This window comes from Clupea harengus, chromosome 13, assembly GCF_900700415.2.
Source record: "Clupea harengus chromosome 13, Ch_v2.0.2, whole genome shotgun sequence".
In the NCBI taxonomy this organism is placed as follows: domain Eukaryota; kingdom Metazoa; phylum Chordata; class Actinopteri; order Clupeiformes; family Clupeidae; genus Clupea; species Clupea harengus.
In genome coordinates, this window is record NC_045164.1 from 338,999 (window position 1) to 360,000 (window position 21,002).

At 41.8% G+C, this 21,002-nt stretch overlaps 3 protein-coding genes across 5 annotated transcripts in view; 2 read left to right on the forward strand and 1 right to left on the reverse strand.

Moving 5' to 3' along the window:
* Positions 1 to 5,965: 5,965 nt before the first annotated feature.
* Positions 5,966 to 7,323, reverse strand: naa38 (N-alpha-acetyltransferase 38, NatC auxiliary subunit). The gene is made up of 3 exons (XM_012829841.3): positions 7,114 to 7,323; positions 6,466 to 6,634; positions 5,966 to 6,373 (listed from the first exon to the last, which is right to left on the reverse strand). The coding sequence occupies exons 1-3, from the start codon at positions 7,321 to 7,323 to the stop codon at positions 6,258 to 6,260; spliced, it is 495 nt and encodes a 164-aa protein (XP_012685295.2). The 3' UTR covers positions 5,966 to 6,257.
* A 1,441-nt stretch (positions 7,324 to 8,764) lies between these two features.
* Positions 8,765 to 10,545, forward strand: fgfbp3 (fibroblast growth factor binding protein 3). 3 transcript variants are annotated; one of them, XM_042709524.1, is made up of 3 exons: positions 8,765 to 8,855; positions 9,276 to 10,028; positions 10,518 to 10,545. In XM_042709524.1, the coding sequence occupies exons 2-3, from the start codon at positions 9,406 to 9,408 to the stop codon at positions 10,528 to 10,530; spliced, it is 636 nt and encodes a 211-aa protein (XP_042565458.1). In that variant the 5' UTR covers positions 8,765 to 8,855; positions 9,276 to 9,405; the 3' UTR covers positions 10,531 to 10,545. The 3 variants fall into 3 exon arrangements, with proteins under 3 accessions (XP_042565458.1, XP_031434904.1, XP_031434905.1); XM_031579044.2 differs by lacking the exon at positions 10,518 to 10,545 and having other exon boundaries at positions 9,276 to 10,484; XM_031579045.2 differs by lacking the exon at positions 10,518 to 10,545 and having other exon boundaries at positions 8,852 to 8,942; positions 9,276 to 10,484.
* A 9,832-nt stretch (positions 10,546 to 20,377) lies between these two features.
* Positions 20,378 to 21,002, forward strand: part of ppp1r3ca (protein phosphatase 1, regulatory subunit 3Ca) — a 2,049-nt gene continuing 1,424 nt past the window's right edge. The window contains exon 1 of the mRNA XM_012829862.3: positions 20,378 to 20,536. Within this exon, the coding sequence (XP_012685316.1) occupies positions 20,523 to 20,536 (14 nt within the window). The 5' untranslated portion in view covers positions 20,378 to 20,522. The remainder of the gene's footprint in view (positions 20,537 to 21,002) is intronic.

Genomic DNA, 21,002 nt, shown 5'->3' on the forward strand with positions numbered 1-21,002 from the left:
TCATCAGCTGCTCGCCAGGGTCTCAATAGCTGCTTTCCCACACTGCAATCTGGGTGCTGAGGGCTTTTGTTATTACAGCACTGAACAGCGGGCACATTAGAGCTGTGCTCTCTCGTTCCACCTCCCTCTCTTCATCTCTCTCTCTCTCTCTCTCTCCATCTCCCTCTCTCCATCTCTCTCTCTTTCTCTCTTGCTCCATCTCTCTCTCTCTTTCTCTCTCTCTCCCTCTGTGGACTTTCTATCTCTGGAATTTATGTTTTTTATTTCATTTTCTTCTGTATGGGAGAATCATTTTGAGAGAAAGTTTATTGCAAGCCTGCATTTTCTCTTCAAGGATTTCTGTCCACACAGACCAGACTTAGATGTAATGGAAGTTGTCCAGGTGTGTTGTTGTTCAATTGCTGTTCACACAATAAAACGATATTTTTTTTATCATGTGAAAATGTTTTGGTTTATTAGTTATTGCATTTGTTGTTAATTTAGCTTTCATTTTGTGTATACATAGTCATCTTTATATTTAATTTTTTTTCACATGTGCCAATGAGAGGGGAGGCTAGTTGTGGAGAGCCATGAATTTCTTTGACTTTTTCATCTATTTATTGAATAGGGAATGTTCCAGATCATGTGTTGACTGAGAGGCTCTATGGGGAGTGCAAAAGTGTTTCACACATGCCTTTAGTGACTGATTTGGGGGGGAAAATAAATACAAATAAAAAGACAATCTAAGCATAAAAAGTTCAACACACAAATAGCCTAGAAACACACACACTCACACAATCCTGAGACTCCAGTTGTTCATGTCGTCAGGAGTATGCTCTGTCTAAGCAATGGCGCTTATTTATGAGCTTGTTATCTACCGATTATCCTGTACCTTCCCCATGTTCCAGCTCTCTGTTATTGTCGGTTTCCACGGCAACCGCAAAGTTTGTTGCCCACAGAATCTTTTTAACAACAGGAGGTCCCTGGGTGGGCTGCGATGTGGTTGTCTCTGCCGAGCTACAGCACGGCACAGATGCACAGCACAAGGTGCCAAGAGTGGGAAACCAGCGTGCACTTCCTGGTGTGAGAGCCATGCGCCTCCGGCAGGTAGAGAGAAGAGGGATGTGAGGGGAAAATCACAGAGATGTCAGTGTAACAGGCTTACATCAGGGGACTCATTTGCATGTAGCTCAGTGCGAGTGAGTGAATGAGCTGGGTGGGAAGGTGTGGGAGAGGCACCACCAGCGGAGCCAGGAGGAGGACAGGCGTGTGACATGATTAAGCTCCCCTCTAGTTGGCTCCAGTGCGGGTCTGTTCAGACAGTTACATCTCAAAGAGCTTGTGGTTGCATTAGGATTTGTAAAATGAGATTCACCTTGTATAATAATTGCAGGAGAGAAAAGTCATTCACCTGTGCGCTCATCTGATGAGTGTCTGCAGTCCTATAGCAGCTTGTCAAATGGAAAGACATGTATAGTCATTTGCTGTGCATGAAGGCAGTGATTTGTTCCCACTTAGTCATTAGCACGTTTTACTTCACAAGCCCATTTTGAACATATCTCCTGTCAATGGAGATCTATTCTTGGACATCTTCGAAATGTCATTTCATGATTGGCCTTCATTTATCTAAGGGCCAGACAGGTGAGCATTCCCCTTAGTAAGTTAGTCACCGGCATAAAGGGTGAAACCCAAACCACAAATCACTGTAGCTCTCCGGGAATGAAATTTCAACCCTGTCCCAAAGCCTGCGTTAATTATTTAAACATGACTCACTCCATATAGCCTACTAAGGCAGGACCAAGTGATCACTAAGAGCATGGAAACAAGTAGTGTGTGTATTATTCAGACGGAGACATCAATGGAGTGATCACAGGAAGCTTGCTTTGGAGGAAAGAGTGCAGGACAAAAGAGAATAGGAGAGAGAGTTCAGTAAACGACTTGATCTTAGCTGATCTGATCCTCCTTTCTGAGACAAACCTGCATATCAGAGTTCTTATATCAGAGGAACTAGTGAGTTGCCAGTGCTCGGTTTCCCAGAAGACAGTTGAAATGACATATGTCTATATAATACTTTTGTTTTGAAATTACATACTATGTGTATATAATACTTTATATGTATATATACATACAGTATACACACTGTATATATATATATATATATATATATATTTAGTGCTGTATATTTATATACATTTTACATTTATATATAATATAGTACTGTGAATTAGTTTGGCTGCTCAAGCTGAAGGCATACTAAGAGGAGTGGACTAACTGCCTGTTAGCATGCTCATACACCCACACACAAACATGGAGACTTTGTCCCCATTCACACTGCTGAATCTGTTGCATTGGCACTGAACACTTGTCTCTTCATTCACACATACATCTACATCTACATCTTAGGCCAACTTGAAGAAAATGGAGTTTGGGGCATGGAGTTGTGAATAACATACATGTAAAGATGCCATTGATATTTGCTGCCTAGTGTACCGTCCAGTGGGTGTAGATCCACAGTAAGGATCTTTGGTCAATCCAGTTTTATGTAGTGCAGTCTTAAACTTAAAATTCATAGTCTTTTCATCTGTGATGGAAAAATTATGAATGGGAAATGCGCACACATCAAATCACACCAATGCACTAGCCTATTCCTTGTTATAGAATACAGGTTGTAGCCTATACTTGTTGATGTACAAATTTGAAAGGAGAAATTGTGTTTGCTTTCAGGTAAACACAACATAATGGCAACTATGTTGCAATGGAAATAGTCATAATGTAGGGTCTTTTTTTAGAAAAATATATCCTGACAGGATGGACAGGACCCCAATGTGCAGCGGAATCACACCGGACCCACTCATTTTGTCGTTACAGACCTGAATGAATTAAGGTATTTTGCATATAAATTACCAGAATGTTCACAAACACCGCATCCGAAACAAGACGGAGATCGAAATCAAGGTTCCTGCATTTGGATAAGTTTCCTTGGCCGTTGTTGCGGGAGTACATTGCAAACGCCCCCCCCCCCCCCCCCCCTGCACTCTGATGACTGTTTTCGGTACTCCTAGAGTGCATTAATCTCCGCCTTGAAGGCGCTGATGACACTAGAGCGAGCTCTCGATGACTGGGGTGTCCAGATAATCTACTGCGCTTCTTCTCCGGCAATCAGCGCGAGCTGGTGTCTCTGTTTGCAATGATTACAGAGCTCGCTCGCCGCGGTGCTCCGCGCTGACCCCGCGCCGCTCCTCAATGACAAGGAGGAAATCAAGTCATGAGGTGGTGTTAGATGACGACGCAGGGGAAACTAGCCATGCTCCGGCACCTCTCTATGTAAATGAATCTTAGAGATCGCGCCTCGGAGCACAGTATCCATGACGACCCTCCTGTAATAGACCCTTCATTTGATTTGGAAACAAATTCATCCCCCTGCCAGTGTGACTGCCTGCACCCACTGTATGCGAGAGTTCAAGGGATCATTGCCTCAGTGTGTCCAAGGGTCTCCACATCAGGGCTTGTCCTGCAGCTCACTGTGAGTTCAATTCAAATGAGTTTGCATCCTATGAAAGGGGGGGGATCCTAAATGTCAAACTTTAGCCAGATCTCTGTGTTGTTCATTAGTTTGCTTGATTTTATTTTCAACCGTGTGGAAATCTATGAAGGATGACGAACACTGGTGAAAAGAAATGGAAATATGAATCAGCATCTGCACTCAAACATAGATGGATTCAATCTCTCAGGAGAGAGTCCACAAGAGTTGTGAGTGTGGGGGTGCACAGTTGTGTTTTTAGAGCAATTAGCTGTGCAGATACTGTGCAGAATAATAGATGAAGTAAAGATGTGATTTTCTCAATCAGCCTTTATACAGTTAAATATGGACATCCTTAGATTTTTCTTTCTTCTTCCTGAAAAACACTGAACACTTAAACAGGTTTAGGTTTCACATGTGCCTGATCAAGACAAAATAATGAGAAAATCTTTAGGTGTTAAAAGTGAGTTGCTATGACGATTATGGCCACACTTTAAAATAAAACAAAGCCATTTGGTTCAAGTTGTAGTTCTGGAACAAGTACGAACTGGAGTGTCATTCTCCATACAGTTCAAAAATGAATTAACAAATTTTCTCTTCTAAAGATATCAAGTACTCAATGCTGATCACACCCTCCTTTGAGACGGTGGTCGACAGAAAAGATGGTATTCAGACCAAGACAAATTGTGAAACCACAAAACATCCAACTACAAAGCCTTCACAGAGCTATCCTTCCACAGTTGGCGATATGTGTATGTCTATTGATCATGGGACTGTCATGAACCTGCAAGGACATGCCTTTAAAACACCTTGTATAACACCCTGTGAGCTGAAAGCTCTCTACAGTTATGATTTCACTCCTTGCGGCACAATCACACCACACTGTGTGAAGAAGGTCTTCATTGACATAGGCCTCAGAGGGCTCTATGGTTGAAAGGTAGGCTACAGAAGGGTCTGGTCTCCCCCCAAACCCTCTGAGGAAATGTTTGAAACCAAATTTAAGCCATTTAATTCCTCATATCATGCTATTATTACACTACTAGCATAAAGTTGCAGGGACCTAACAGATGGCTACAAAAAATCACTACAAATGGTTATGAAGCTATATGAAAAAAAGGGTGTTGTTAGTATTATCCAGACAATATTTTCTTTTCCTTAGAGAGAAATATTTTTTTTGTCTTCAATTGTGAAAAGGTAAAACAAATGCCATGAAGACAAAAACTCCCAGTTATTTCTGAAGTAAAAGGCACAATAGGGACCTCACCTGATTATATTCTTCAAATCTTGTTTTTACAGCTTTAAGACTGAGCATCAAGTTCTACTGTTGCCTCGCATTCACGCAAACCTGTGTTATGTCAAATCAGTTTTAAGGGTTGTCCCTGTTCTCATTTTGCGAATGTAGACATGAGGAAATCTACATAATTAAATAATTATTTGTTTTCCTCAAAAACAATATTGAGGTACAGAGAGACTTGCAACCTCAGCCACTGTTTGTGAAAAACATTACACATTCAAAATGTGGATTATGTCTGTCCCTGCAAGTATCGTGTTCAGAGGTTACACATTTGCAATTTCAAAAAGCTGAGATGTGACTTGATCGCAATGTGTGAGTTTCAGGACCTCTGAATCAGTGGAATATTGAAAATAATCTATTTCTTGATTGAACAAACACCTCCAGGCAAGGCAACCTGTACGCAGGTAAATACACCAATGTGTTCACACAGTGTAATCGTACACTGGTGAATTTTATAAATTACCTTAAGCTCTGCTGTTCTGATGAAGAGTTTTAGCAAAATAGCTTCTTTGAACTGCTCTTCAATCTGTCTATTCATTGTGCACTCTAAAAACTGTTCCAGTGTTCATACATAGTCCTGGCTCTGTAAATGGGAAACAGACATAGTGGCCTGGACTGAGCCATAAACAACTCCAGCCAATCAACACGTTGCATCAGGAGCACGGAAAAGAGGGGTGTAATTTCATTGGTTGCTGAGCTCAAATACCAACAACTTTTTGCCAGAATAGCAGACTTTGCCTTAAAAAAAACAAAGCAATTCAGTTTCCTTGTACATAAACATCAAACAGATTTCTGCTTGATTTCAGTTATTGCAAGGTGGGGTTGCCTGAAAATAGTGACTACAGTATAAGCTTCTGTAGAATGTGAGTTGAGTGGATTGAATGTCAGTGAGATGAGCAAATGATCTTTAAAGATTGGAGGTCTGCAAGGAATTAGACAGACCATCAGGGAACAGTATCAAACTGACAACAAGATGCAGCAGAAGACAAACACAGGTAGTAGGGGCTGTTCTGGCAGACACATTCAAGATGTCAACATGTCCCCAAGGCTGTCGACACCTTCGTCCATTTTGGTCTAGAAGCGCCTTAAAAACAAATTATACTCTTACAATAATTAACCTCAAACAACATAACAACATACCTTTAGGAAAAAATGACAACAACCGCCAAAAATGTAACAAATGTTGTTCATTACAACAATGTAAAACACTGCATATGGTACCCATAAAGCATTTATACAGTTCACCGAGTTGACTGGATACATCTGCTTTGTCAATCATAACATAATGGTAAGTAAACCTGTCAATTCCACCTGCTGTCCAAGAAGATAATTCCTCATCTCTTGACAAGCTTCAAAGACAGAATTCTTGACTTCAAGTCAGTTTTTGTGGCCAGTCCACCAATGCAAACACATGCAAACTTCCAGTCATCCGGATGCTGAATGCAGTCTTTCAGCGGATAGACATCACATCCCTTGGGAGCTGTTGACTAAACTTTCAGATTCCACTTCAATGGAGACGACATGGTGCCCTGGAATCATGGCGAGGCCCAGTACCCTTGGCTCTCCTTGTGAGAACGAGTCTGCCAAAAGAAACGGATTACAGACCAATTACAACCCATAACACTGTTAGTGACATGAGACTGAAGTAGACTGTACTGTACCAATAGCCTACCTGTGGATTTGAGGAACTCCTGAGCAGAGCCGAGAATGACGTTGCAGTCCCGATCAGTGCACAAGAACAGCCCCACGAGTGTGCGGCCGTCTGTCATACGGATCCGCATGTTCTTGTTCAAAAGGCTCTCCAGCTTCAGCCTCGCCAGAGAGTATGCAGACTCGTCTGACTAGATCAGAGAGAGAGAGAGAGTGAGAAAGAGAGAGGGAGTGAGAAAGAGAGAGAAAGAGAGAGAGAGTGAGAAAGAGAGAGAAAGAGAGAGAGAGAGAGATGATGATGCTGATGCTGCCAGTTACCTATACTATGTAAAATAAGATATCGGTTACTTCAACATTCATGTCTTTGGTCGTTGGAGAGGTGTTAAAACCGTCATGATCAAGTTACTATGCGTTGTCTAAAGCGAAGTGTAATCGCTGACATCTGATAATATTATCTGTTTGGCGTTTGTGACTTCAGTGAAGAACAGATATGCGCATATTGCATTCCTAGTATGCAGTCAGTTTAAGCAGGCGTATTACATTGCACATGCCAAACCTAAGAAGGAAAGCTAAACGACAGACAGTCCCATTTTTAAGCTATGCTAGCTAACGTCAGCTAGATTTACGACCGCTAAATTTCAACTGCACAAAATGGTATCGTTAATCTTGCCTCGAATTGCATGTCTGTTCCGTTTTCTTCGTTTTCTGTTGCCATCATCGGCACAACACGACCTAAATGTTTGCAATTTGAGCTCTGGTTGTTTTCTAAGCAATGACAGAAACATTGAACCGCTTCATTCTTCTTCTGTTTATCCAGAACCCTTTCCAGTTGTATAAGTAAATGATGTATAGCGCCGTCTAACGTTGTGGTGGAATTCATTCAGGTAAAAAAAAAAAAAAGGTTTTAGTCAGGGAAGAAAAGTAATCGAGTCGCCACCTGGTGGTTTCGTTCCTAACGCTGAGCGAAATGAATGGGATTCTCCATAGACATGTTTTTAGAAAAAAATGGTAGGGGTTTGACTTTTGTTGTCAACATGTACGTGAACTAGCAGTTTTGGCTGTTCGTAGAGATGGTGCCGGAGGTGAGAACCCATGAGACAAAATGTTTAAAGATGTCGGCAATTAATTCGAATATGGCAATTGTCTTTGGGTTATTACGGTCTCCCATTCGCTCACACAAAACATCTACCTTCAGCCTCCCTTAGCTGATGTGGAACAGTGCCACTTCAAGGCTAGCCAAGATCAGCTACTGGGTACTGGACCCACTGCGTGTCAATATGTAACATTGTGCTGGTTCGCTTACAAGACCCTGTTCAGTCACAGGTAAAATATCTGCAACCCTCTTTGGATCATTTTTTTTATTAAAGTTTATGTTAAATTTACTTGGGATTCGTAGAAGAATTTGCTGACAATGTAAGACCTTTTATTTGTTTCTAGATGCATACCTCATATTTAACAAACATATTTTTTTACGTTTCTGCTATGTCAGAGACACTAGCTATACCCTAGTTATGAAACAAGTCAGTGAAGTAAAAAAACAAAAACATAACAGCATTAGCATTTCTGTCATTTGTACTTGAGTATTGAGAAAATAAGCTATTTCAATGATGGATTCGTTGTAATTGCAAGTGCCATTTTGATGACATGAACAAGGTCACCACTGGCTTGTGTTACTTTCAAATATGTTAAGTGCTCTGAAGTTTGTGGAGAATGTTGTCACATAACTTTGGAATTTGCCATTGCCGAACATACAGTGACAGTATCTTTATTTCATTTTATTTCTCTCTTTCTTTTCTGTAGTTTTCAAAAGAAAAAACAAACAGCTTTGGCCAAGGCGAGTTCTATCCAAAAAGACTTCCAGAACCAGGATGTGGTTCTTGGATCTGACGCAACACTTACCACTAAAGTTTTTTTTCAATGCTTTTGTTTTTTGTTTACAAAAGACATTTTTTTATTGTGAAGGTACTGTCAGCTGAGCCCAAATACAACAGGGTCTGATCTCACCCTCAGGATCAGGCTGATATTGATATTGGTTGATACTGATGCATCTTTATTTGGTACATTCGCGTTCGAAATGCCCATTGGTTGGCTGTGTATTGTTTCGGGTGAGTCCCCCCCTTGGGTGACAGCACAGACAAGCATGGAAGAAGGGGGGGGTTAGAGGGGGATGTTTGTCTCTAAGATGGGGGGCAGGCTTTTGGGAGGGGCCCAGTTAGGGGAGGTCTGAGCAATTCCATTCATTCTCTCTCTCGCTGTGCCCCCTTTACCCCCTTCCCTTCTCCTCCCTTCTCTACCCCCCCCCCCCCCAGTACCCCCTCTTTCTTCTCTCTTGTCTCTTCTCCCCTCCTCCTTTTATCTGACTATCCTCATGCTTCTCTCACACAACCAAGCCAACACACAGACCATCACGAGGTAAGCACCATATTCTCTGTGCACAGAGACACAAATGAAAATATAACCGAGTGCTTTTACTTCCAGTGTGGTTCTAACACCAGCCAGGTATCTGTTTGTTTTGTGAAAGACTTTGTATATTAGTTATTATTTTATGAGCGTAATCAGTCAGTAGACACATATCAGGCCAACTGCGCAGCATGTTTTGACACTCTTTAGCCCCTGTTGTTCCCCTCACAGCAGGTGGAGTTAGCATGTATTACTGATGGTCTGACCCTGTTGTGTACGAATAGAACAAAGACTTCTCAATATTTGTCTTTTAGCTATGTTTGTGCTTTAGCTATAAAATTGTAGGTAATCACAAATGTAATCTTATAATTACTTGTGTTTTTCAACCCATTTGCTCATTTAACCCCATGCCTTTTGTTCCTTGTTTCTCAGGTTGTGCAGGTCCCTTGTTCCCACTGAGACACATTACTGATGCTTGGCTGCAGCTGAAGAAAAGGACTACTTCTTCTCTCAAGCCCACACACACACATACGCACGCACGTACTCGTACACATACACACTCATGCCCTCCGCGGCCATGCGGCCCTTCTGCAGCCAGCTCTTCGTCAACCTCACCCTCATTCTCATCCCCGTCCTCCTCCTCCTCAGCCTTGCGCCCCTGGCTGAGGCCAGGAAGAAGACAGCACCGGCACCCAAATCCGCTGTTCCTGGATCAGGGGAGCTGAGCACCAAGGCTGGCCACAGCTGCACGTGGGCCACCTCTGAAGCGTCCGACGGCACGGTCTCCTTGCAGGTGAGCTGCTCCATCCCAGGAGAGGTGCCCGTCCAGACTTATGAGTGCCGTTTCGCCGGGAAGCCCGACCAGTGCCCGGCGTATGCAGACAAGGCCAACCAGTACTGGAAACAAGTGGTGGGCAAACTGAGGAAGAGGAGCAACGTCTGCGAAGGAGAGAAGGTCCTGAAGACGCGCCTCTGCAAGAAAGCTCCATCAGCGGCCCACGTCAGACTGGCGGAGAGAAGCGGAGAGGATAAGACAAAAGAGGAAGAGGAGGAGGAGGAGGAGAAGGACAAGGAGACGGCGGTGCCCGTAGCGAAGGAGACGGAGGTGACGGCCAGAAGAATGGAGAGCGAGGGGAAGCAGGAGCCTCTGCTGGGAGCAAGGGTTGGAGACGGGGCTGATTCGGAGTCATCCAACTTCTGCTCAGAGGGGTGGTCCTCTCTCTGTAACTTCTTTACCAAGTTCTTCGAGAATCACGCGAAATGAAATGATACTGCGTGTCTTTTCAACAGTCAGGTGATAGATATTTCTCACAGATTGAAGTTCTTCTGCAAAATGGAACTGATCTGTTAATTTGTTTAAAAATGGTAATATGAACATGTTGAAATAAGAATACAGATGCTGGGAAACACTTAGAGCTCATTTTTACTTCAACTCCTAAAGTCATAGAAACCAGGCAATGGATGTAGACAAATCAGCTAAGGACAAATGATCGAGTGTAGCATTTGATGTATAATATTTAAAGCAAAACTAATCATATTTTTACATGAGGGTATCACTTTCTTGTTTGGAGCAGAGTGTTTGATCTAACCTTTTGTAAAGTTCATAGTACCTCTGTGAATAAATAAGAAATTCGATTTTAAGGATGTGTTGGATTCCTTTGTGACCCAGTTAAGAGAACACACGTAAAAGATGGAAGAACACTGAATATCCCACGTGTCACATGATGATGGGGACCAATGGGATATATGTGTATGTATGCACTCAAATTTAACCTCTGACCTACACATCCACACCTAATGTTGACTATCCTATGTTAGTATCAACAATATTGCTGGGTTTTCCATTATGTTCATGTGGATGTATACATTTAAAAAAAAAAACTACACATACGCACTCTCTCTCTCTCTCACACACACATACACACACGTATACGCATTCAGCAGGAGACACACTCGGCAGGAGATAGAACCATTAGTCCTGTAGTCCAGCTCTTCTGCGCCTCATGTCGCAGAGTAGTTAAGTGAAACACTATCTATCCCGGTGTTCTTTACAAACTGCCCATTGGCTTGCCTTAGAAAACTGCTTTCACTGTCTGTCTGCGAGTGAAGGTACAGAATGTTCTATAAAGTGTCCAGAGTGCTCAGATGTGGCATAAGGTGTTGTATAAATGTCCCTTTACCCAGACAAAAGCACACACTCACACACTCACACACTCACACTCACACACACACACACACACACACACACACACACACACACACACACACACACACTCACACACACACGCGCATGCGCGTGTACTCACGTGCATTCACACCCACACACACACACACACACACACGCACACACCAAACAACTGGGAGATCAATAGTAATTGAAATGGACATTCTAAAAAGCTAACTGGACTGCATGTTACAGGAAAAAAACTTTTAATTGCTTTAGCTATATTTTCTTTACTGGAGCTTTGACCTCCATCACCTTAATGTGTCTTGAGAGAGTCCTTGGTCCTTTGAGTCTGTGATAGGTTTCTGATTATCTCTAAAAGTATAGGCTCAATCAAAGATATCTGTATCCGGGGGGAAATTGGTCTAATCAGGCTTTTATCGATGTAGAGGCACTGCTTTATTATCTATCTCTTGAGAATTCCAGAAGCATGAGTCAAGCATATACTTCATATGTGTGGACGGGGATGTAACTCAGACTTCTAACCAGCACAGGATAGGTAGCTGAGGTAAAAAAAAAAAGAAAGAGTTTTGGTGACGTCTGCAGCACTGTCTGAGGATGCTTAGGTCTCAGACAACAGGAAGGCTATTGTGTGTCATACTGCCTATGCTAACAGATGGTACGGTGTTCCTCCTGGCACTGTACGGGGCCCCTCACTATTCTCACTATGGTGCCTCCTGCCAAGACAAAACCTAGCAAATGGGGCTAATCTCCCTTTTGTAAATTGACCAGAAGCAGACGTGTTCTGCCAAATTATTCAGATCTTAATCTCCAGTGAGATGTTTCTCTTTAGCCTTTATTAGAAACTTCTTAAGAGAGAGCAAGATGGAGTATGTGAAGCAATTTGACAATCACAGACTCTACTCTTTGACCTGCTGTTTCTTAAAGCCTTTGTTTTAGACCCCCCCTATCCGTGTGTGTATTTGTGTGTGTTTTATTGAGCACTTTGAAGTGAAAGTCTCTGTAATAAATTCTACATTTATTTATAGTGGTTCCATCATCATAAATGAGTAAATTGAATCGATAGAACCTGAAATGATCTCTTTCAATAGATTCACTGGCCTTGTATATTTTGATAAACAGAGAAGGATGCTTGTGTATTCATCACATTCTGACAGCATTCAGAGAGAGAGAGAAGGCTGCAGACACAGAATGCAAATTAGTCCTACGTCTCCCATTCGTTCATCCAACCCCTCCCCATGATACACACAACTTATAGAGGGTTCATTTGGCGTTGTCTCGGTCTGTCAATAAATCAAGTGTTTGGAACAGGCACCCCGCCAGGCACCCCAGGGTAGGCCCACTTTCCCAGCCCTCTCTGAGAGTCTGTATGCTGTGAAGGTCGAGGACATGAACAAACCCCTTCGTACCCAAAAAAAAAGCAACAACAAACTTCCATGAAGAGACCCTAGTGGCTTCCAACACTGGCACAAGATTGAGTGTGTGTATGTCTCTGAGTGTGTGTGTGTGTGTGTGAGTGAGTGAGTGTGTGTGTAGGTGTTACGCCAGACCCCCTACAACCCTTTCTTCCCTCCTTACTGGTGGTCTTTCTTCACTCTGTTTTTGTGCTCCCTGGCTTTGTCCACATACGCTGAGCTCCACACTGCGTTGCCCTATATAAAAGCCCTCAAGTCCAGCCTCATCAGTGCAGAGCTGACAGGGGGGAAAGCAGAGGTCACGGTAATGGGGATGCACACTGAGACGAGGTGATGCCACCACTGCATGGAACCTCAAGGCAGAATCAGAAGCCCAAATTCAACACCAAAAGAGTCAGGGGAATGTGAATTTCCTGATGAACAGCCAGTGAGGAGGATGTTGGGAGGGTCTAGTGATCAAACAACCTTGACATTTTATTTGAATGTGGACACTAAAGTATATGACTCACAGCTACAGCTTGCGAGGAATTTAGAAATTCCAACAAAGTAATTACAGCTTTTGTTTGATTTGATTGAATTGATGGTGCATGGGGTTTTAAAAAAAAATGAGGATGACACGTAAAAATGACTCCTTGTTAGTAAAAAATCTCTTTTTTCATTCTCTTCTTCGTGAGAGTTTTTCCATTTTTATTTTTAAATGGAAAAACATTCTTATGTGCCCCATGTTTTAAAATCCAGAATCCCAGCAAGAAAGACAACATTGCCATCTTCTGGAAAACATCTGCTACTACCACATAGGATGCCGAAACACTTTATCTGTGGTAGGACAATATTCCAATGCAACAGTTTGATAGTGATAGTGAGCTTAGATATGAAATACAGAATAGTGACAGTATGTCCTTGCCACCTCTTGCAATGAACATGTACAGGATCTAGTTAATGTATGTATGTAGGTGTGTGTGTGCACATGTGTGTGTGTGTGAGTGCGGATATGTGTGTGTGTGTGTGTGTGTGTGTGTGTGTGTGTGTGTGTGTGTGTGTGTGTGTGTGTGTGTGTGTGTGTGTGTGTGTGTGTGTGTGTGTGTGTGTGTGTGTGTGTAGTGGGAGAGAGTAAATGGCTGACCTTTTTTCGTGTGGGCAAAATGAGGACTCCAGTCAGCTGAGGGTTATTACAGGTCAGACCTTCCCAGGTTGCCCAATGATGCCATTGCATAGTTTACAATCCACTGTTGGCATCACAGTCACAGTCACAGTGAAGCAACATTGCTGAAATGCCCAAAATGATCCTTCCTCTCCAGCAATGCCTATCTACTTCTTAAATATAACATTTTATGATTAAATACTCCGTATCCATAATCTAATGCATTTTAAAATGGCAACAAAAAAACTCAAATCATAAAAACTTCTCCCTGTGATAGATTCTAATTCCATACACCTGCACCATTACCTGGCCTTTTGGTGTGGCAGATACATATCCAAAGAAATAGACTTTGACAGAATTTGTCTTTAAAAAAAAAAAAAAGGGTGACCACACACATCTGAATGTCATCCCATTGAAAACACCTGACTCTAATTTCACCTTAAAATTTGCCACTTTTGCCACTGACAGATATGTAATATTTGATCATTTTTCTCAATAAATAAATGACCAAGCATAATACTCATTCGTGTAATCGGGCTCTCTTTATCTACTTTTAGGACTTCTAATCTGATGATGTTTTAGGTCATATAAATATAAAAATAAATATAGAAAATTCTAGAGGGTTCACAAACTTTCAAGCACCCTTTCTATGAAAGACAATATCACATAAAAAAGTCAATACATGATCAATACATGATGATGATAGTGAAAGTTTAAAAGTGTGATTGCAGTGTTCTCCATGGCAGTCTGCAGACATGATGCTTTTAATCAACTCTGTCCCAGGTTGAAGCTACCGCCTACAACATCTGTAACAGTGAATGCTGTGTGCGTCACACTTCAACCCTTCACATGTTTTGTGATGGTCTTTGGCAGTGTCCCTTTGGTGAGGTGCGCTACAACTTAACAAAGACCACTGCTACTGTTACTGCTCCTGCTACAGATTCACCTCCGCCACAGGCAGCTTTCAATAGACAGAGTGGGTTTCCATGGGTTCATGCACCTGTGAGTCTCTCTCTCTCTCTCTCTCTCTCTCTCTCTCTCTGTCTTTCTCCCTCTCAATTCAATTCAATTCAATTCAATGAAGCTTTATTAGCATGAATGTTTTTTAACACTATTGCCAAAGCTGATCCAACACATACATATTACATACACATACAGAAGGACAAATATAATGAACAGAGTTGATTAAAAATAAATAAATAAACAACAAAAGACCATTCCAAAAATAACAACAAACATACAGTTAGTTTGGCATTCTGTGGCCTTACTGGCTGTCCCTCAAGTTATGGCAGGCTGAGTTTTGTGTCTTTTACTGTATTCATGTAAGTAGCTGTTGAGTATTCCCGTTTTAGGGTCAAATAACATTGTAATTTAGATTGTGTTTTGGTTGCTCCTTTCCAATAGGTTATATACTTTTCTTTTTCAGTGTTTGTAATTTGGTTGGGTCTAATTTTCCTGGCTACTGAGTCATTGTCCTGAGCCTCAGTGATAAGATTTGGTGCTAGGTCACTAAGTCTCAGGACAAGTTGGGTAAAGGGGGCTCCTCCCTATATTCAGCTCTTGGCATTTCAGTGCTTGGTAGTGGAGTGAGTGGGGGTCGCTCATTTTTAAATGTTGCCAAAATTTGACAGCTCTTTTTTAAATATCAATAATTAGGGGGTATTGGCCTAATTCTGCCCTGCACGCATTGTTTGGTGTCTTCCTCTGTACCCGGAGGATGCTTTTGGAGAACTCTGCATGCAGGGCTTCGGTTGGATGTTTGTCCCAATTTGAAAAGTCACCTTTTGTTGCTGGACCCCACACCTCACAGCCATACAGTGCAATTGGTTCAATTACTGATTTGAAAAGCTTAAGCCAAATTCGAATCGGTATATCTAATTAAATTGACCTTTTGATGGCATAGAATGCTCTTTTTGCCTTTTCTTTGAGTTCCTTTGCAGCCAAGCCCAAGTTTCCTGTTGAGGTGAAGGTGATTCCTAAATAGGTGTAGTTGCATGTTTGATAAATTTTGGTGTTGCTTTTTTTAAAGTTGTCAGTGTTTCCCTGTAGCCTGGAAAGTTTTCTAAAGACAAGGACTTTGGTCTTTTTGAGATACATTTTTAGGGCCCACGTCTGGCAAAAGTTTGCCACTTTGTCCATGTGGTGTTGCAAGCCTTCTTTGGATGATGACAGCAGAACTAGGTCATCAGCATAAAGTAAACACTTGACCTCTGTGTCTTGCAGTGCAAGTCCTGGGCCTGCAGAGTGCTGTATTGTGTTTGCCAATTAATTTATGTAAATATTGAAAAGTATCGGTGATAGTGGGCAGCCTTGTCTCACACCCCGTTCCTGGGAGAAGAATTATGTGTGTTTATTCCCAATTCTAATTGCACATTTGTTGTTTGAGTACATTGTTTTTATTATTTTGAAAGTTTTCCCCCCTATACCAGTTTCAAGAAGTTTGAAGAATAATCCATTATGCCAAATTGAATCAAAGGCTTTTTGGAAGTCTATAAAGCAAGCAAATATTTGTGTCTTATTTTGGTTTACATATTTGTCTATCAAGATATGTAGGGTGAAAATGTGGTCTGATGTTCTACATTTTGATAAGAATCCTATTTGGCTTTCTCCCTCTCTCTCTTTCTCTATCCCTCTCTCTCTCTCTGTCTCTCTCCCTCTCTCTCTCTCTCTCTCTCTGTCTCTCTCCCTCTCTCTCACTGTCTCTGTCTCTCTCTCTCACTGTCTCTCTCCCTCTCTCTCTATCCCCCTCTCTCGGTCTCTCTCCCTCTCTCACTCTCTCTCTCCTTCTCTCTCTGTCACTCTCCCTCTCTCTCTTTCTCTCACCCTCTGTCTCTCTCTCTCTCTCTCCGTCTTTCTCATCCCTCCTCTCTCTGTGTAAGACAGGAGCAAAGATTTATGAGAATGTGATGATCAATGAAAGGAACTGTTATTTCTGTGTCTAGAAAACGAAGACATACAATACTGTAAAGTAGAGGTTGTGACTTCAAGACAGAGGGAACAATAATTGACTTGTGACAACAAATGCATTTGTTAAAGAGTCAACTGCCAAAGGAAACCGTTCAGAGAGTACAGCAGGCTTTCCTTTAGGGCAGATAGCTGGAGCAATTAAGACATGTTATGTGTGATTTTGATTTATATCTCAGTCCACTGAATCATTCCCTCATTATAGCGGGTACTTTTCCTCTTCAGCGGGCACTATGCCCCTGCCAGAGCCCCAGGTTAGAGGCAGGCACCATATGAGACCTCAGCAGGGCGGGGGGAGGAGGACTGGGTGCAGGGCAGAGGAGTGTGTGGCACGAGTGGTACCTCTGCACTTTGTCTCTGTTTTCGCAGAAAGGCCGGCTTGTCATGACAAACAAGGCGATCAATCCAGCCCTGCTCCTGAAAACAACCCAGCACATCCTGTTCTGACAGCCAGTTCTTTTATGCTATTTATGGGGTTTTGGCATAAAAGGTTTTCTAGGATTTTTTAATGATTGCATGATTACATGGGCAGGGCACTGTTATTACTGTTTGCAAAGCACCTCTAGAAAAAGTGAGTGAGAGCAGTTGTGCTTCAAGACACTATGCTGATTTTGTCCACTAGAGGGCAGTATAATGGCCTTTTGCTCCAGTGTTTTTATTTGCATCGATATACATGTAGTTCGGATGTTAAGTGTTATTTGCATAGATTTACATGTAGTTTGGATGTTAAGGGTCTGCTTACTTATCCAAGTCAATGAAATGGAGGTGTAATCATTTACCTTTCTATTGATTTATTGTTGTCCTGCTACTATATAAAATATATACTGTAGCTTTCAAAACACTATCAAAATAAATAACTCAGCAGACAAGTTATATTGTGTTATCTTGAAATAGTGCTACTGCAGGAACATAAACAATGATTTCTCAATTCGAAAATTTCAATTTAATTTAATTTCACATGTTTTCATTGAGATTTCGAAGTCCAGCGTGCAACCTCTGTCCTTCAGACTCATAGGAAAGATAAGTGGCACAGATTTGGGCATGATAGCAGCCTGGGCTCAAGGCTCATGACAAACGTATCGCTACTGGGCCATTATCAACTTTTCAAAAGTTAAAGTTAAAGCTCAAGCTAAGTAAATCCGGTGTTCAAATATCAGCTGTGTGCCAGACTTTCAGTCTAGCTTCACTCTCTCGCTCTCTCTTCCACTCTCTCTTTCTCTCTCTCTCTCTCTCTCTCTCTTCCACTCTCTCTCTCTCTCTTTCTCATCCCCTCCCTGTCTGAAATGGATTTTTAGATTCTATTTTGAATCAAGGCAACCATTGCATCACATTGAATAACACTTGCCAAAACACTTGCCACAGCAGCCACACCCATGACAGTTTTCAATCAATCAGCATCATAGCTCCTCTCCTGACCACCCAGGCACACAGGCAGATGTCCTTCGGGTCTGCGTGTCACTCTGTCCACCGTCCCAGCGTACCAGAAGAATTTGTCACAGTCTTCTCTCTCTGGTGTTGCTCAGCTCATCCCTCCTGACTGGGGCAGACTTGCTGAGTCACAGATCGGCTGAGACGGCAGCCCGTGCGTGCGTCAAACCTATAAGACTTTTATATCAACAAACACTGTTACCCATGTGTTAAATTTCACATGCCATCAAACTGAACCGCCATACTCTATACATATGCTTGGAAGATGTCCGCCTCTGTTCACCGGTTTTGTCAGAGCATAATCACAGTGTCATGTAGAGATAGCTCCATTTAGTGCTGATGAGATGCAACCGGCCACATTTATTTTACAACCTAATGTGAAAAGTCACAGTATGCGGATGGGAGTTTCAAACGTCTGTGGATGAAGGTGGATATCACACAACACACCCCTCACTGTCATTCCTACAGTGATCACAGAGTTCACAGCTCAGGAAGATCACAACACACCCCTCACTCCCATTCCTACAGTGATCAATGAGTTCACAGCTCAGGTTGATCACAACACACCCGTCACTCCAATTACTACAGTGATCACATTGTATATTGTCTTAGATTAGAGGATTGTTGTTTTGAGTGCATTGACTGATATAAAGGGCACATTGTCAGAGACAGCCCAGCAGTCTAAGTCATTGTGTGTCTTGTCTCTCACTGATGGCCTCTTACCTGTATTCATTTACATCTGAGACAGATTTAGCGTGGAGGTGAAATGATTAACAGCTGTAGAGAGCGATTAGTAACGCTTGGTGGTGTTGAGGTCAAGATTAAGAATCCTTATCAAGAAAATCTAAGTTACTCAATACAATCTGCTTCATGTGTGTGTGTGTTTGTGTGTGTGTGTGTGTGTGTGTGTGTGTGTGTGTGTGTGTGTGTGCGTGTGTGTGTGAGTGTGTGTGTGTGTGCGTGTGTGTGTGAGTGTGTGTGTGTGTGTGTGTGTGCATGTGTATGTGTTTGTGTGCATGTGTGCAAGTGTGTGTGTGTGTATGTGTGTGTGTGTATGTGTTTGTGTGCATGTGTGCAAGTGTGTGTGTGTGTGTATGTGTGTGTGTGTGTGTGTGTGTGTGTGTGTGTGTGTGTGTGTGTGTGTGCATGCGCGTGTGCACTCACTGGGGGGTTGTTTGTAGTCGTCAGTCCCCCTTTAAAGGCCTTTAAAGACAGCCTTCTTGTGAAGTTCCTACACATGCTCCTACAAATATGAAGTGTACCCCAGGTCAGTGGACTGTGGACACTTACTATGAAGCCAAACACAACCACAGGTAATGATGCAACAACACCTTTTAATGTGTTTACATATAAACAAGGCCAGCAACATCGTCAGGTCTTCACACCTTGTAGGTACCTCATGGTAGCTATCAATGTATGATGAAAGAGCAACACATGCACAACTGCCTCAACTTCAGCCTCAATATCCAATCAATAAATTAAGCTATCTCAAGTTTGTACATGTGTTTTTTTTTCTTGTGAGTGTTTATATATATAAAAAAAACACATGGGGAACTTATAGTATTTTATACTATATATATATATATACCAGATCTATGAACTAGTGACAGAGAAGCAGTTTTGACATTGACCAGCTGGGTTTATTTTCAGGTTTCGTCATGCACAGATATCGTGAGAGCCATGTACTTTGGACTTTGGAGCTTTTACTATTGGTAAACACAGAATTTTAAGTAGAACGTTTTTACACCCCTTTTCTCTGATCACTTATTCCTTTTAAATTGTAATACTTACTTCCTCAGTCATTCATTCCCTTTTTAAATGATTAATCTGTGTCCATGTCCTACATACACACACTTGATTTAAAGAGGATGGACCAAGTATATAAATTATATTATACCAGTGCAATACAATATTCCATTATAGTATATACACTACTATGTAGCACTGTTATCTATAGAAAACTATATGTTCATATTAAGTAAGTGATGCTTATGTCATATCATACAGTGATTAAAAAGTCCTCCCCCCCCAAAAAAAAGCAATTCATATTTTACTGTAGTTTAAATAACTGTGTCAATACTTTGTCATTTAACAAACATTTAGAAATGCTAAATTCGTGTAAAAACCTCAAGTTAAACCACTTCCATATCTGGTGAAACAGCAGAAGATGCGTATTTAACTTGTAGTACACGTCTTCGTCCAGCAGGAGTCCCTGGCTTCCATGAAATGGTCCAGTGACAATATGCATTGTTAGCACCTTATGCAGTTTCGGTGATACAGCCTTTCGATATGCAGCACTCTTACTGGTCAGAACCTAAACTTAGCGGATCCTCTATTGGTTCCTGAGCTTCTCCCAAACTGAAATATGCAAATTAGCCTGAAGTGGTGCTTGATATTTGAGGACCCACTGTCGCGCAACTGCACTTTCTGGTGGAGCCGAGGGGGCGTGCCGGTAGATCCAAGAAGTCAGAAAAGTTTGAACTGAAGATTATTAGACATACTTCCTGGACGAAAGTTGGTCTGTAATGGTTTTGGACTAAACATTCATGAATTCGACCAGGTAAGAACGCTTACATTATTAAATATTATGTATCTGGTGTTCCTGTATAGTTTAAACAGTCGCCATTTAGCCGTATTTTATTCAGAATGTTTTCGTTACTAACTGCAAGTTGTAGGCCTATTGTATGGAGGTAGATATTTAAAATATAAGAGTATACAACGTGAGCTCTTTCCGTATTCATATTACTGTGTAGACATTTTTTAGGTCGGTTGAACAACCACAATCCACAATGTCCTTACAAACTCCAATCCAAACTCATAATTCAAATGACAACTATTGTCGTATGACAACTATTGTTGTACAAACAACTATTCTTCTGGATCAAGATTTAAGATTTGAAGGGGCTATATTTTGATAATATGCCCCTGGCAGACTATGTATTTGGAGGCATGAGTGGGAAACTTGTACGAATTACCTGTAAAATAGCCTACAGAGGAGTCTTGCAGAGGATAGAATGCATAGTCTT

Coding starts and splice junctions, on each gene's coding strand:
- fgfbp3 (XM_031579044.2), top strand. CDS start 9,406: ATGCCCTCCGCGGCCATGCGGCCCTTCTGCAGCCAGCTCTTCGTCAAC.
- naa38 (XM_012829841.3), bottom strand. CDS start 7,323: ATGAATTCCACCACAACGTTAGACGGCGCTATACATCATTTACTTATA. Junction 6,635..7,113: donor GAACAGACATGCAATTCGAG/GCAAGATTAACG, acceptor TCTCTGATCTAG/TCAGACGAGTCTGCATACTC. Junction 6,374..6,465: donor GGAGTTCCTCAAATCCACAG/GTAGGCTATTGG, acceptor TTCTTTTGGCAG/ACTCGTTCTCACAAGGAGAG.